Below are 14,659 nucleotides of genomic sequence, written 5' to 3'. Positions count from 1 at the left end.
ATCATGACGGAAGTTGAAGGAAATGGTGTTGGACCTGCTGGTCCGGACACTGGAGCAAAGTCCAAATCTGTAGGTTCGGAATCTGCTCCGGTAAAAAGGGGCAGAGGGAGGCCTCGAAAGTATGAGGTTGGCGGGAAGCCATTGTCTCCGGTGACACCGACTCCAGGGCTTGCTATTCAGCCTTGTGGAAGTGAGGAGAAGCGTGGAAGGGGACGTCCTCGTGGTTCTGGAAAATTGCAAATTTTGGCTTCCATTGGTATGAGTTTCTTTTACTTTTTATTGGGTTTTTTGTTCCTTTTTGTTTGTTTTTGGCATTAAGTTATCATTTTTAATTTTTTTTATTTTTATTTTATTTTATATTGTTTGGTTGAAAAGGTTCTTTTTTACACTTGAAACTTGTTGAAATGATAGTGTGTTGTATCGTTAATTTGGTATAAGGTACACTTTTATCCTTTTTTTTTACTATTACAACATAATTTGTGTTTTATTTTGTTAAAACAAATTCTGTTTTATGTTATTTTGTCTCTAATGTTAGATTGATATGTGTTTGGAATTGAAAAGTTGAGGTAATATTTATCGTTTGATTGTTAAATATTTATCATTTGATTGTTAAAGACATGAAAATCATCATGAAATCCTGCAAACAGTTATAGGATTAATACAATTAGTATTCAGTTATTCATATATGAAAAATAAGATTGGGTTCAAACCCCAAACGGTGTTTTGTTAAAGGGAATTTTTTTTATCTATTTATATTTTGGTACCAAAAATCTTTTATTTTTAATATTTATTTAAAAAAAGTATTAGGCGCGAAATATCTACCAAATTTTTTGATAACTAATAACGGTGTTTTATTGTATTAGGCGCAAAATATCTACCAAACTTTTTGACAACTAATAACGGTATTTTATTAAAGGGAATATTTTTATCTATTTATTTTATTACCAAAAATCTTTTAGTTTTAATATTTATTTAACAAGTATTAGGCGCGAAATATCTACCGACTTTTTTGATAACTAATGTTCGCTTGAATACTTTTATTGAGGTCACTTAATGTCGGATTTTCACTTGATTAATTTCGGGTTCTTGGGACGACGAAATTTGGGATGTTATGATGTATTTAATAAATTAAAAAACTTAGAACTATAATAATATAATGTAAGTTTTTTTTTTGAAGGAATATAATGTAAGTTTTAAATACAAAAATAATATTTCTAAGACCAAAGATTTTTACGGTGTTTCATAAACGTACACTTTTTAAGCGGTATAAAACTAATAAATAAAATTTTATCAATTTACCAATTTTATCGATGACTATTCTTCGTTTGAGTATCTTTGATGGGCTTACATATTGCTGGTTTTTCAATTTCTTTTGACGGCAGAATTTTTAGGATGTTATAATAATATTCTTTAATGTGATTTTTTACAGATCCAAATTTTAGAACTATAATAAATAAAATTAATTTAAAGTTCCTCTCATAAAAAAAATAATAGACATATATAAGTCTTAAATAAGAGGTTAATAATATTCAATTCATTTGATTTTTTTTTTTTTTTTTTTAAGTATAAACAAAGCGGAGTTGCATATGGATTTCTTTCATGAAAGAGTTGGTTTGCCTAACTACATGTTTCCTTAGTCTGTTGTAGTCTGTTTCCGTATTTTCTATTTTCTGTTTGTTTTTCATTTGAGGGTTTTAGCCTAGTCCCCCTCTTTTTGTATATATTTTTCCATAAAATTTTAGAGTTTGACGGCATAGGACAGAGGTTTCCCGAGATGTCAACCTGACTGGGATGTTGGTGTTTCCTCCTAATGTCTGTCCTTATTCCTTGCTTAGCAAAAAAAAAAAGCAACATATGATCAAAGTCACTAGGATTACTCTAGTCGCGAAGGATTTGGGTGATATGTAAGAAATGTTAGGTTCAGACCTTATTGCCTATATTGAACACAGCAAAAGATCATTTCTCTTTCTTTAACTATTATTGTATTATTTGTTGTATGATTTGATTACTATTGACTAGCGATGCAAATAATTTTACATGGACATCTAATTAATCTTATTTTATCATTTAAATATTTGCAAAACATTTTACGATGTCTATTATCTATACATAGTCAATAGGCCTCGAATACATTTGAGGTAAATCTTGTGTTTCACTGGTTCTCATCGTATGTATTTCTTTTGGATTCTTCAAAATAACAAGATTGTTAAATGATTTTTTTGTAGGCATGTAATTTTATCAATTTACCATGCTTAAAAATGAAATTTATATTTGTGACAGGTGGATGTGTTGGAGAAACGGCTGGAGGAACCATGTCACCTCATGTGCTGATTGTGAAACCTGGAGAGGTAATTACTATGAGACAAGATAAAATATATTTCAATTTCTAATTTGTTCCTTTAAAAATGGTTTGAAGTCAACTATTGAGATTAACTTGGTATAACCAATCAATCCAAATTTTTGGTGATTTTCAGGATATCGTTGGAAAGATATTTGCATTTTATCAAAAAGGTCCTTCTACAGCTGTTTGCATTCTTTCTGCTACTGGCACTATATCAAGTGTTACCATTCGCCAACCTGATGCTTCTGATGGTTTTTTGACATACAAGGTACAATTGTATAAACAATTAATCTCCTCTTATATGTATTAATATTATCCACATCAATCTTTCGCCATCACAAGGGCTGCCCTTTATGTCTAAACTCATAAGATGTTATGTTCTACTATTTAACCTACGAAAATTTTATTTCAACAATAATTTTTTTAAGTGAAAAAGTAAGAGGGATGGAGAAATTTAATTGGGTAAAGACTTGTGCTAGCTATTAATACCAACCAAATAGAAAAGGTTCTTGTTCAGCTGTTTGCATACTTTCTGCTACTGGCACTATATCAAGTGTCACCCTTCGCCAACCTGGTGTTTCCGATGGTTTTTTGACATACGAGGTACAATTGTATAAATCTTTCACCATCACGAGGGGTAACTTTGGCGTGATTGAATGGTCACATGTTCAATTCCTAAAAACAGCCCATCCCGGACCCTGTGTACCCGAGAGTTTTCGTGCACCGGATTGCCCCTTAATCTTTCACCATCACGTCTTTATATCTCAACTCACAAGTTGTTATGTTCTACTATTCAACCTATGAAATTTTTATTTCAACAATAATTTTCTAAGTGGAAAAGTAAGAGGAATGGAGAAATTTAATGAAGTGTAAATAAAGACGTAAAAAGGAAACATGGAAATTTAAACTAAATTTGTAGTCTTTAATAGTACTAATTGTGTAAAGACTTAGTGCTATTAATACCAACCAAATAGAACTAACATTAAGACAATTAGCCTAATAAAATTGGATGTTTAAATATGCTCTCTCATTTCTCTCCATTTTTTGTGTATGTGTGTAATCATGTTTTGTTGACTTTTCCCTTTATGTAAATATAGGGTCACTTTGAGATTTTATCTTTAAGTGGATCGTGCACCTTCACTAGTGGTGCTGCTGGTGGTGCACAAAGGAAAATTGGCATGTTGAGTGTTTCATTGGCAAAACCTAATGGAGAGGTTTTTGGAGGTGGTGTTGAGAACACATTGATAGCTGCTACTCCTACTCAAGTAAGAATTATTTTCAACATCCATATGTAGAGTCTGAATTGAATTATTAGATTAATTTATTTATGTAGAGATTATCCTTTGATTTCATTTGAGATTACAATGCTGTTGTTAATAACCTCTTGAAGCTTTATTTTGCGGTTGCATTTGTGGTTACATTCAGTAAAATATGAAAGGTGATAGTTAGAACCATATAGTGTAAGTAGAGCGTCGAAATACTTTTACGAGGAATTCTAAACCTCTAAACATTACCTAAGGGTAACGTCTCAGTAATGTTTCGGTCAAAAGCCTCTAGGTAATGTTTACGAGGGGAAAAATTTCTCGAATTTTTTTATTGAAAAGTGGTTAAGGTTTCAATCCCTAACTCTAGCATGTTAAAAAAAAGAATGGTTAAGACTTACCTTGTGTGTCTAATAGATTCTCCAACGTTGATTAGTCACTTGTAAATAATAGTGAATACTTTGTACCTATAACATGGTTATAAAAAAATATTGATGATTAATTGTTTTCAAATCCTTGTTTTGAATTATCTGTGTTGCATTGTCCACCAGCTTATTTTGGCAACTTTCAAGCAAACCATAAGCAATCAAATAAAGAGAAAGCACTCATCACTACCTTCAACTGCTGCAAATATGCTGACTAATCAAGATTCAGCGAAAGAAAATAACTCGAAAGTTCCTAAGTTAACAACAGAAGGAGGACCTAGCTGCCTAACTCCAACAACAACAAATACTAATGGTGTAATAGTAGAAGATAATGTCACTATTGTTGCTGATGAAAATGTTCAATCCGATTCTATTGTTATCGATCTTGATAGCCAGACACTAGAGCCTGTTAAAGGAGAACCTAGCCGTCTAACTGCAACAACAACAAATACTAATGGTGTCATAGTAGAAGATAATGTCACTATTGTTGCTGATGAAAATTTTCAATCCGATTCTATTGTTATCGATCTTGATAGCCAGACACCGGAGCCTGTTAAAGGAGAACCTAGCTGTCTAACTGCAACAACAACAAATACTAATGGTGTCATAGTAGAAGATAATGTCACTAATGTTGCGGATGAAAATGTTCTATCCGATTCTATTGTTATCGATCTTGATAGCCAGATACCAGAGCCTGTTAAAAGATCTCCAGATTTTGATGCCAACCATGTCCCTGAAGAATGAAGCACCTCTCTTCAACCTTTGAGTTATGCAGAACATAATTTATCCCTCTCTCTCTCTCTCTCTCTCTCTCTCGTATTTTTTATTGCATATGTTAGCAACATGTTTGTTTAGTGTATGACTTTGTTGGAAGTGAAAGTTGTAAATCTAGTTTTCTTTGGTGGCATGCAGAAAACTTAGGGAATACAATGGATGAAAAATAATATTTGCAGACTCACTGATTGGATTTTTATTGGAAAGTTATGATTTTTTTTGGATTTATTTATTTAGTTTTAATTGATATTTTGGCATTTTTAATTTTCTTATTTAAATTTCATATCATTTTCACTTTATTAGTTCTGGAAAATGAATATGAGTGTCTATTTTTTTTGTCAAATCTGCAACAGAACGGTCACTATCTCACTCCTAGACTACTATTTTGAGTTTAATCTTCATTCTTGTCTTTCCCCTTCTTTTTGTTCTCAATGCAAGCATCTCTTGCAAGTCTTGTAATCAACCAGTAATTCATCCATCACATTAATGGCTCAAGAATTTATAGTGATCAAAATAGGGGCAAAGTGAAATCGTTCAATATTCGATTTACAAGAATCTACCTTTAATAGCCTTCTATATGTCGAAGAAATCAAATTAAGAAAGTGAATATTCCAAACATGCAACATAATACATACAGTCGTAACCAAGCTCCTCTTTCATAAACATTATCATCCTTCGATATCCACACACGCACCTCAAATAACATGTCTTCTTTTTCCATAACAAATCAGAAACACAGTGTCTCCCCTCATTGGTATCACACGAACATGTTGAAATCTAGCATCAATGATCTTTTGCCGAACAATTGAAAAAATTTCTCCAATAAGAACCTTTCTAAGACACCCATACTCGCCCAAAAAATATCCTCCTTTTCGGAGTAATATTTCCTAGTACCTTCTAATCTCGACCTCCTTGCATCCGAATCTCCCTCTAGTTTCCTCCCCTTCCCATTTATGACTCTTTTCGATATTCTGTTTGGTTTTTAAAACATTGATTTAAAGTATCAAATTCACATGTTTGTTGTTTCTTTTGAAAAGGCAAAATTTAATAATCACTGCTAGAAAGGATAAGATATTCTCTCCAAGTAGACAAAAACAAAGTTACACGTTTGTAATTGATTTGGTTATGTACTTTTTGGTGAATTAACTAACATTAATGTACTATTTATGTTATATATGTTTCTTCAATGACGTTTGTAATTGAAGGTCTTGCTTTCTTGGGAGAAAGTGGATGGGAGCATAGGAAATAAATAATTTTAATGTAAGTTGTTTGATTCAATTTTTTGAAGAAGCATGGAGGGGAGCTGAGAATAGCATCCGACTCCCGAAAGTGTACAAGTCATCGTAGATTTTTTTTTTTTTTTTTTTGACAATACAAGTCATTATTTTCTACTATTATGAGCAATTTATTTTAAATTTTAAATTAACTATAATTGCTAACTAATTATAATTTTCTTCATATATTTTATTTAGGAAATATCTTAGTGACATATTAGTAGTAAGATATTTACTTTGCTTCTAACGAATGTCATTAGATCAAGAAAAGTGAGGTAAAATTTGCATGAAAAGATGGGTAGCCAACATGATACAACAATCCCATCGATTTACTAACAGAGGTATGCTGATAGAAATCAGAAAAGTGAGGTAAAAATTGCATATTATGTAATGGTGGAAATGCAGGAAAAACAGAATGTAAACCAGAGTTCTTTGAACTCCTAAACCAGAGAGAAATTTCTCCTAACTGACTCTAACGACTTAACAGAATGAGTCACACATTACCCTTGCACCTAATGCCACTACTCTCCTTCATTTCCCAGCTTAACAGTGCCCCTTGAAACGTTTACTATGATAAACATTCCAAAAATGGGGTCTATTTCCTCATGGTCCCTAACAAAAACACAATTTCCCTAATTTACCACCAGCTAGGAGTATTTTCAACTAGTGCCATGGACGATTGCAGTGGCAGATTTATTTTTATTTTTTTACAGCCGTGTGGCCAATTTGTGAAGGATAGTGGCACAAGGGCAGATTTTTTGTTAACTTGATAACACCAAAATCCAAAACATGAAAAGAGGAGAGAGAGAGAGCCCAAATATCAAACCACAAAGGCAAGAAGATCACATTAACTTAATTTCAGAGATCTAATACACGGTTTCAGCATTCCACAATCATGAATTATGAGACATGAATTTAGCAATGGAAGTAATAAATGACTGTGACATAACAACTTCTAGTCATTCAATGGGAGCAGACATAATGGTTCGCGGATCAAATTAAAAAAGAAACGAAACTCTAAAGGATTCAAGACATAGATATGTTCATATGAAACAGTGAGAGATATCATCCCAATTACACAGAAATACCATGGTACATAAAGTCATAAACACCCATCATATTTATTTAATTAACTACACCTACAAACAAGTCTTTCCAGCGCAACCAAAACAAGCATATCCATGGCAGGTAGATTCCTGCAAAAGGAATACATAATCAAGGGTTAGGGGCATACCGGTGTGATTACATATAATGCAGCAGCAGCAAAGTATATGTACGGTAAAATGAAAAGATGGGTATGTTGTTATGATTACTAACCATAACCATAACCATGGCGGGGTGTATTAGGTTTTAATGAGAAACTTTTTGACATCAACATCAACAATATCAACACCAGGATCTTGAACAACATGAGTCTGGAAAGTTGTTAGATCAGGTTTTCCTTTATCTGTTGCTTGAAAAGTAATGTAATACACCCTACCAGCAGTTAAATCAGTAGCAGCAGGATGGGTACACTTGACAACATTATGAAACACAAAAGTTGGAGCCTAATTAAATAAGTAAAAGAAGAATTAGTTTAGTTAATGAACAAAAAAACAAACATACTACAATACAATATTATTATTACCAACCTGCTTATTCAAAGCAACGTTGCAGAGTTTTTCGAGAGTAGGGAGCACATCTTCATCTAAATCGAGGGGTACAATACCGCCAGATATATCGCAATCAAGTGGAGGGGAGATAGCATCGTAAACCTGGTTTGTGTTGTCCAGAATCAATCAAAATTAATTAAGAGATTGTTTATAGGTGAAACAAACAACATGAAATTGATAGATGCCTACACTTAGACCGCTACAGAGCTCATTATACTCACGAACTTTAGTCTCACGATCCAACCAAGCCTTGTTCATAAACACTTGACCATCAGAACGCCTCGTATACATAAATGGTCGAGGGTCGTTCTCATACATAAGCCCTAATTCCTCATCATCACTATACTCAGAATCTTCTTGCGATTCCCCCGCCTTCTCCCAGTTATCCTCCTCTTCTTCTTCCGATTTCTCCTCCTTCTCCCAGTTATCCTCCTCCTTCGTCAAGTCCCGCTTATCCTCCTCCTTCGGTTCCTGTTCCGGGTCCGACTTCACACTTTCTTCGCAGTATTTGTTTGCGCACACACTACAAGAAACATTACCTTTTGCTAGGGATTTTGACAGGGTCTTGAAACCCCTGGCAAATTTCTCAGGGACTAAGCCAAGGAAAACCCCTGGCAAATTGACATAGGTCATTCCGGGACCACTTACATTTTGACAGGGGTGAGGCCCTCGTTTATTACCAAAGTCTGTCTCTTTTGTTGGCCCATTTTGACCGCGAAATTTGAATTTGATAAAGGCTGACATGTTGCAGCTTTTTCAGCACTATACCAGGGAAAATACCACGGTCTGCCCCTGGGATATTGAGTTCAGCAGAGAATCTTTGCATGTGTCATATAGTAGTCATTTCATGTTGTTCAAAAGCTGCCCAAAAGCTTGATTCCCTCTATATTTTCTTCCCGTTCTGTCACCTAGCCTTAGCTAGGATTTGACTAGGATTTGCGAGGGGCATATCCCTCGTTTTTTCCCTGGCTTTTTTCATGTCTATATAATCCAATCCGATCCATTTTCATTAGTGCTGGTGTCTGAGACTTAGAAAAAAACTCACTCTCCACTTTTTCTATACACTATTACACTGTACTCTTCAACATCAATAATCTTCTCTAACTTTGGTGATTAAAACTCACTTCATTTATTATATTTTTGTGTTTTGATTTTTTAATACTTATTAACATAAATATTTTCATGTATCCGTGTTCAAGTTTCTTTGCCTTCTCGTGTTGATTCCTTGCTAAACTTGCTCTATGGATTTGTTCTTCAACAAGTTAGTAATTTTTACACTTCTAAATACTTGATATAGATGATATTTTAGTAGTTGAAATTATATGATGTTTGTTTTTATATATATATTTTGTTGCAAGATCTGTTTATATTATGTTTAAATATATTTTCTAATTTTTTTTTAGACAAAATGGAAAATAATAATGTTATGATATTTTTTTTTTCAATTTTTTTGTTAATAACACTGAAGGAAAAAAAATTATTAGGGAAAATGTTAATTAAAACTGGAGAAAAAAATTGTAAAATAATACTGTTATTTTGAGTTAATTTAAAGAAAATTATTTTTATTATATTTTATTAATTAATAAAAAATTCGTTTTGATAAATATAATATTTAAAAAAGAAAATAAGGACGTTTGCCAGGGGTTAAACCCCTCGCGTGTCCCTGGTTTTTTGCTGTTCTGACTTGCTTTCCATCAATCACTTCAGTCAGAGTCGTAGTCAGAGGTGCAGGAAAGCTGCAGACGAAAGTGAGGGAACATGCCAGGGGTTCTGCCAGGGAGAAAGCCTGGCGATATACCAGGGGTTCAGCCCCTCGTTTTTCTGCCAGGGGTGTAGCCCCTGGCAAAGTGTTTGCGATGAGTGCTTTTGCGAGTGCGTCTGCCCCTGGCTTTTTCCCTCACAAATGTCGCGTTTCCCAGGGATTTTGTCCTTTTGACAGGGATTTTGCCCCTGGCAAAAGGTAATGTTTCTTGTAGTGCAATTCCATCGTCGACATTGAAACACGGAAGGAATGAATGAATCACAATCAGCAATTCACATATACCACCACCAAACCCTAAAAGTGTGTTTGGATAGAGCATTTGAAAATTCAAGGGGATTTAAAATTCTAAGGAATTCAAATGCTTCAATTGAATTCCTTTCATTTTCAAAATTCTTTGTTTGGATAAAGTGAATGAATTCCTTCATTTTCAAAATTCATTGTTTGGAGGACAAAGTAATTGAATTCCTTTATTTGTCTAAATTTTATTTCTTATAATTTCTTCCATTTTTAAACTAATTAACTGGAAAAAAAATCCTAAAAAATAATTAATTTAATTTTTTTCTATCATAATTTATTAAATTTCTTGACTCGATTTCGTTCACTTTTTTTTTTTACAATCGTTCATTTTTTTAAAATAATTGAAACAAAATAACTATATTTTCTTCCCTAATGATTCCTTCTATTAAACATTTGGCATATTATACATCAATTATTAGCAAAATCACGTGAAATGAAAATGAATTTGGATTATTCTTTAAAATGTGACTTGTAAGAAAAAACTTTCTTTAATAAAACTAATATTTGTATTATAAAAGTTGTAAGTTCACATATAACCCATGTGTCTAATATTCTTCGCCACTTCGAAAATGACATTTAAAAAGAATTAACTACTCATCGTAGACAATGTCAATAGACAAGTATAGACTATAATTAACTACTAAATGTAATAATTCCCACAACAAATGTGTGGTATACACATGTATAGTAATTAAGTCCAATTGTAGTTGTCATCCCTCCATTGTCACAAGTCCACTTATAGTTGTCATCCTTCCATTGTCACAAGTCCGCCTATAGTCGCCATTCTTCCATTGTCACAAGTCCACCATGGCCATTTGTATATCCTGCATCCACAAGAAAATATTTTCCATTTGGAATTCGAAGACAATTTTGACGTTGTAAAGCATCTTTCAATACTCGAGAATCTCCAGCAGATTCTTCCCACCCTGGTAACGCATAAATGAACCTTAAATCTGGACCACAAACTCATAAGACATTCGTTGATATGTCACCCTTTCTATTACGATATCTAGGCCTATCTTCTGCAGCAACCGTCACTAGAATATGTGTCTCATTAAGTGCTCCAATTGCATTCTAAAAACATTAAAAAAAATTACAGCAACCATAACTACTTAAAATTATTTATATGTTGTCAAACAACTTTCAAACTTACCTCAAACCATTTCCATTTATTTGCCTCTGGACCCTCTAGATGATAGTCATGAAACTTCAAATACTCCTGGCTCACTTTCATAACAGCTCGGAGGACATTATTGAATTGCCTACTTATTGTTTCTTTTGATCTACGGTAACTAAAGTGCACTACTCTATATTTTAGGTTGTGAGCAAGGATGTGCAAAAACATTGCGACAACTTCAGTTGTAGGAACGTTTCTTGTCCTTACCAATTGCCCTTTCTCTTTTAAAATCTTACAAAGCTTAAAAAATGTCCTCTTACTAACTCTTAACTGTTCAATACAATCAGCTTCTGTTCCTCTATATAAACGATTTAGAAAATTGCGCCTTTCCAATTCTAAATTTCGAGCTGGTTCCTTAACAAAATATGTATCATAATACCAAATCAATGCACCTAAAAGCATAGTAGCAACACTAACAACAATGAACGTTGTTTCCTCAAGCTCTCTCATCTCTTCTTCATCTCTTTTACGTTTTCTTGAAGCTATTGAATCATTGATTGTACTAGTGTCCATTTCAGCTTGAAATCTAAACACAAGAAATTATGACTTGAAATTTGATAGAAAAAGCTTTCAACATAGTACTAACCTATCAAAAAACAAGAGCAATATCTAACAAGCTTACACAGTGAATTCAACAAGCTTACACAAACACAAGCTTACACAGTCAATTCAACAGACCACAAGCTTACACAGTGAATTCAACAAATCTAACAAGCTTACACAATGAATTCAACAAAAAGTCAATCAAACACAAACCACAAGCATACACAGTGAATTCAACAAATTCTAACATTTTCAAAAATTCTAACAAATTCAAAAATTCCAACAAATTCTAACATAAGCACTGAGATGTATCAATTCTAACAACTTAAAATCAAAAAGCACTGAAATCTATCAAATAAAAGAAAAAAAAATGTACATACCTGAGAGCTAGTGAGAGTCGCGTGTGATGAAAACTTCGACGAGGAGAGAGAAAACTATCACGGAGAGGAGAGACAGAAAACGGCAGCGACGGCGAGCAGGGAGAAGCACCACCGTAGAAGGAGAGAGGCACAGTGAAGGTGAAGGTGAAGCTCGCGAAAGAGAAAAGAGAAAATTGAGAAACGCGTGAAAAAGAGAGAAACGCATGTGTGGTGAAAATGAGAGAATTCTGAAATTTTGGTATTTTAGGTGTTATTTTAAATCCATCAAATTTTGCAAAAGAAAAATTCTTATCTAAATGCCTTGAATTTTAAAAATGAGTTAAATATTTTCCCAAACAATGGAATTTGGGTCAAGTCAATTTAAATATTTCAAAAAATTACTTTCCCTCATTAAAATGCTCTATCCAAACACACTCTAAACCTAAATAAACGAGGACACTCTATTACATTCCTTTTCTTTTCGTTTTGGTTTGGGCTGGTCTTGCTTTGTTTATTACCCGCCCAGGCCCAGTAACAAACCTTTCCCCTCCACATGGATTGATTTTTACACATCTATATTGAAAAATCCTGTGCAAAATATTTTACTTGTGTTTCTTTTTTTTTTTTTTTTTGCGCTTTTACACTTGGTTCCTAGATTAGGGTTGTGTTTGGTAACACAAAAAAAACTAGCTTATAACTTGTTGGATTAGCTTATAAGCTCGTTAGATGAAAACGTGACGTGTTTGGCAACAAGTTTTTTTCATGAGCTTATAGCGTTTTTTGAAAAGTTATTTCAAGTAGTTTTTTAGCTTATAACTGGTAGCTTTTTATATTTTCTTCTAGCCTTAACACTATTAATTTAAGTTAATCATTTTATTCTTGTTTATCATCATCATTTACATTTTATTTTTGTCATTTTACTATTTTGCTATTAGAATGTATTTAGGAAAATTGTAAAAATATAAAGAAAATAGGCATTGTCTTTTATTTATTTAGCTTTCATATATTGAAAATGCGAAAAAAAAAATTATTAGGTTTAGTTTTTATCCAAAGGAAAGGGTTTCGTTTCGACCTAATGTCGTTACGGAATTCTTGCGCGCTTTAATCGTGGTTATTTTTATTTTAGACTTTAAATGAAAAATCCAAAAAAAACATTCAAATAATTAAAAACAAGTTTCAAGAAAGAGGATTTCTTTTCTAAAAAACACTTGATCTTATCAAGTTGATTTTTATCTTTATTTTCTGAACAAAACTACAATCAATTTTAATCATATTTGAATCTTTCTTTTAAAATTAAAAAAAAAACAACTAAACAAATTTTATTTTTACCATTTGGTTTTTATCTTTTAAAACATTTTCAAAAACTAAAAAATATCAAACAAATCACTCGCCTTTTTACCCAGAACTACGTGGTTTTGATCCCTCGCGGATACGTAGGTAACCGACTTTGTTTTTCCAAATCAAACAAATATAAAAAATATTTTCCTTGTCTTTATTTACATTAATAGCTGCACAAGCAAATAATGAATAATTTTAGCACAAAGTAAAAAATGCAAGAGGTTTCTATAGAATACTATAGACGTTTATGGTGTTAAAACCTTCCCTTTAGGTAACCCTTTTATTATTATTTTATATGTTTTAACTTAATTAACCCTTTTATTTTTAACTTGTTTCTAGTCGTTCATTTGTTCCTTATTATTTTATATTTTTAGGTTTAGTTTTAAATTTTTTATCGAAAACTAGATAATTATGTTTACTATTACATTTTAATTTGTGTTTTATTTTGTAAAAAAAAAAAAAAAATCTTTTACGTCTCTTCAATTTCAGAATGGTAGTTGTTGGGAATTGAAATGTTGAAGTAATATTGTGCTAGTGGTTGTTGAATAATTTTTGTTTTATAATTATAACAATATGATTTATTATTAACACCATGATACTAACCGATAACACTCATATTGAAGATTCTACCAAAAAAAAAAAAAAAAACACTCATATTGAAGACATTAAATGTATTATGAAATCCTTCGAACAATGTTTTGCTAATGGGGGATATTTTAGTATTCCGTTTTTCATATTTGAATAATAAGATTTGATTTCTTTGTTTTAGGTTTTGGAGCTCTCAAATAGTTTTTGTTAAAGAGAAAATCTTTAATTTTTTATTTAATGAGTAATAGATGCAAAATATCTACCAATTGTTTTGAGAATTAATATAATTTGTTTGACCACTTTTAGTAAGAACATTTACTTAGCAGATGTCTATCCTTAGTTTTCCACCTTCCAATAACTTCTATAAGTGAATAGATGATTAGTTAATTACTTTGATCATTCAGTTGTTCATATTGTATCCTATAAATAGGACTCATATTTTAACATTTGAGAAGCAATACAATATACTCTTTTATTCTCTCTTTATCCTTTTCTCTACTTTTCTATGTCATATAATATCTTGTAATACTTTAGATTAATTTTATAACATGAGTTTTCCTTTTGATTTCGGTTTCTTTGGGTGTGAATTTTAGGATGTAATGAAGTCTTTTCTAAATTCAAAATTTTAGAATTATAATAATATAATATAAGTCTTAACTTTAAAGATAATAAATATTAAGTCCAAAGATTATTGTTTCATAAAAGTATATTTTTCTGGCGTTATTAGACTTATAATTTAATGACTTTATCGACAACTAATATTCATTTGACTAACTTTTTTTTTTTTGGCTTTTATACGGGTTTCCAACTCATCAATAGTGGACGACTAATCCGACTCATGCGTAGAGGCATGCGCACTAGCCAAGC

At 32.2% G+C, this 14,659-nt stretch overlaps 1 protein-coding gene and 1 pseudogene across 1 annotated transcript; both read right to left on the bottom strand.

The window, feature by feature from the left end:
- Positions 1-6,954: 6,954 nt before the first annotated feature.
- LOC11421309 (uncharacterized) lies at positions 6,955-8,376 on the bottom strand. The gene is made up of 4 exons (XM_003606247.4): positions 7,918-8,376; positions 7,708-7,830; positions 7,394-7,623; positions 6,955-7,272 (listed from the first exon to the last, which is right to left on the bottom strand). The coding sequence occupies exons 1-3, from the start codon at positions 8,359-8,361 to the stop codon at positions 7,420-7,422; spliced, it is 771 nt and encodes a 256-aa protein (XP_003606295.3). The 5' UTR covers positions 8,362-8,376; the 3' UTR covers positions 6,955-7,272; positions 7,394-7,419.
- A 2,133-nt stretch (positions 8,377-10,509) lies between these two features.
- LOC25492319 (uncharacterized) lies at positions 10,510-11,550 on the bottom strand (annotated as a pseudogene).
- Positions 11,551-14,659: the final 3,109 nt, after the last annotated feature.

This window comes from Medicago truncatula, chromosome 4 (genome assembly GCF_003473485.1).
Source record: "Medicago truncatula cultivar Jemalong A17 chromosome 4, MtrunA17r5.0-ANR, whole genome shotgun sequence".
Taxonomy (NCBI): Eukaryota; Viridiplantae; Streptophyta; class Magnoliopsida; order Fabales; family Fabaceae; genus Medicago; species Medicago truncatula.
Note: the sequence above shows the minus strand (reverse complement) of the source record. Positions and strands in the feature narration are given on the sequence as shown.

Coding starts and splice junctions, on each gene's coding strand:
- LOC11421309 (XM_003606247.4), bottom strand. CDS start 8,361: ATGACCTATGTCAATTTGCCAGGGGTTTTCCTTGGCTTAGTCCCTGAG. Junction 7,831..7,917: donor AGCTCTGTAGCGGTCTAAGT/GTAGGCATCTAT, acceptor AACACAAACCAG/GTTTACGATGCTATCTCCCC. Junction 7,624..7,707: donor ACGTTGCTTTGAATAAGCAG/GTTGGTAATAAT, acceptor TTATTTAATTAG/GCTCCAACTTTTGTGTTTCA.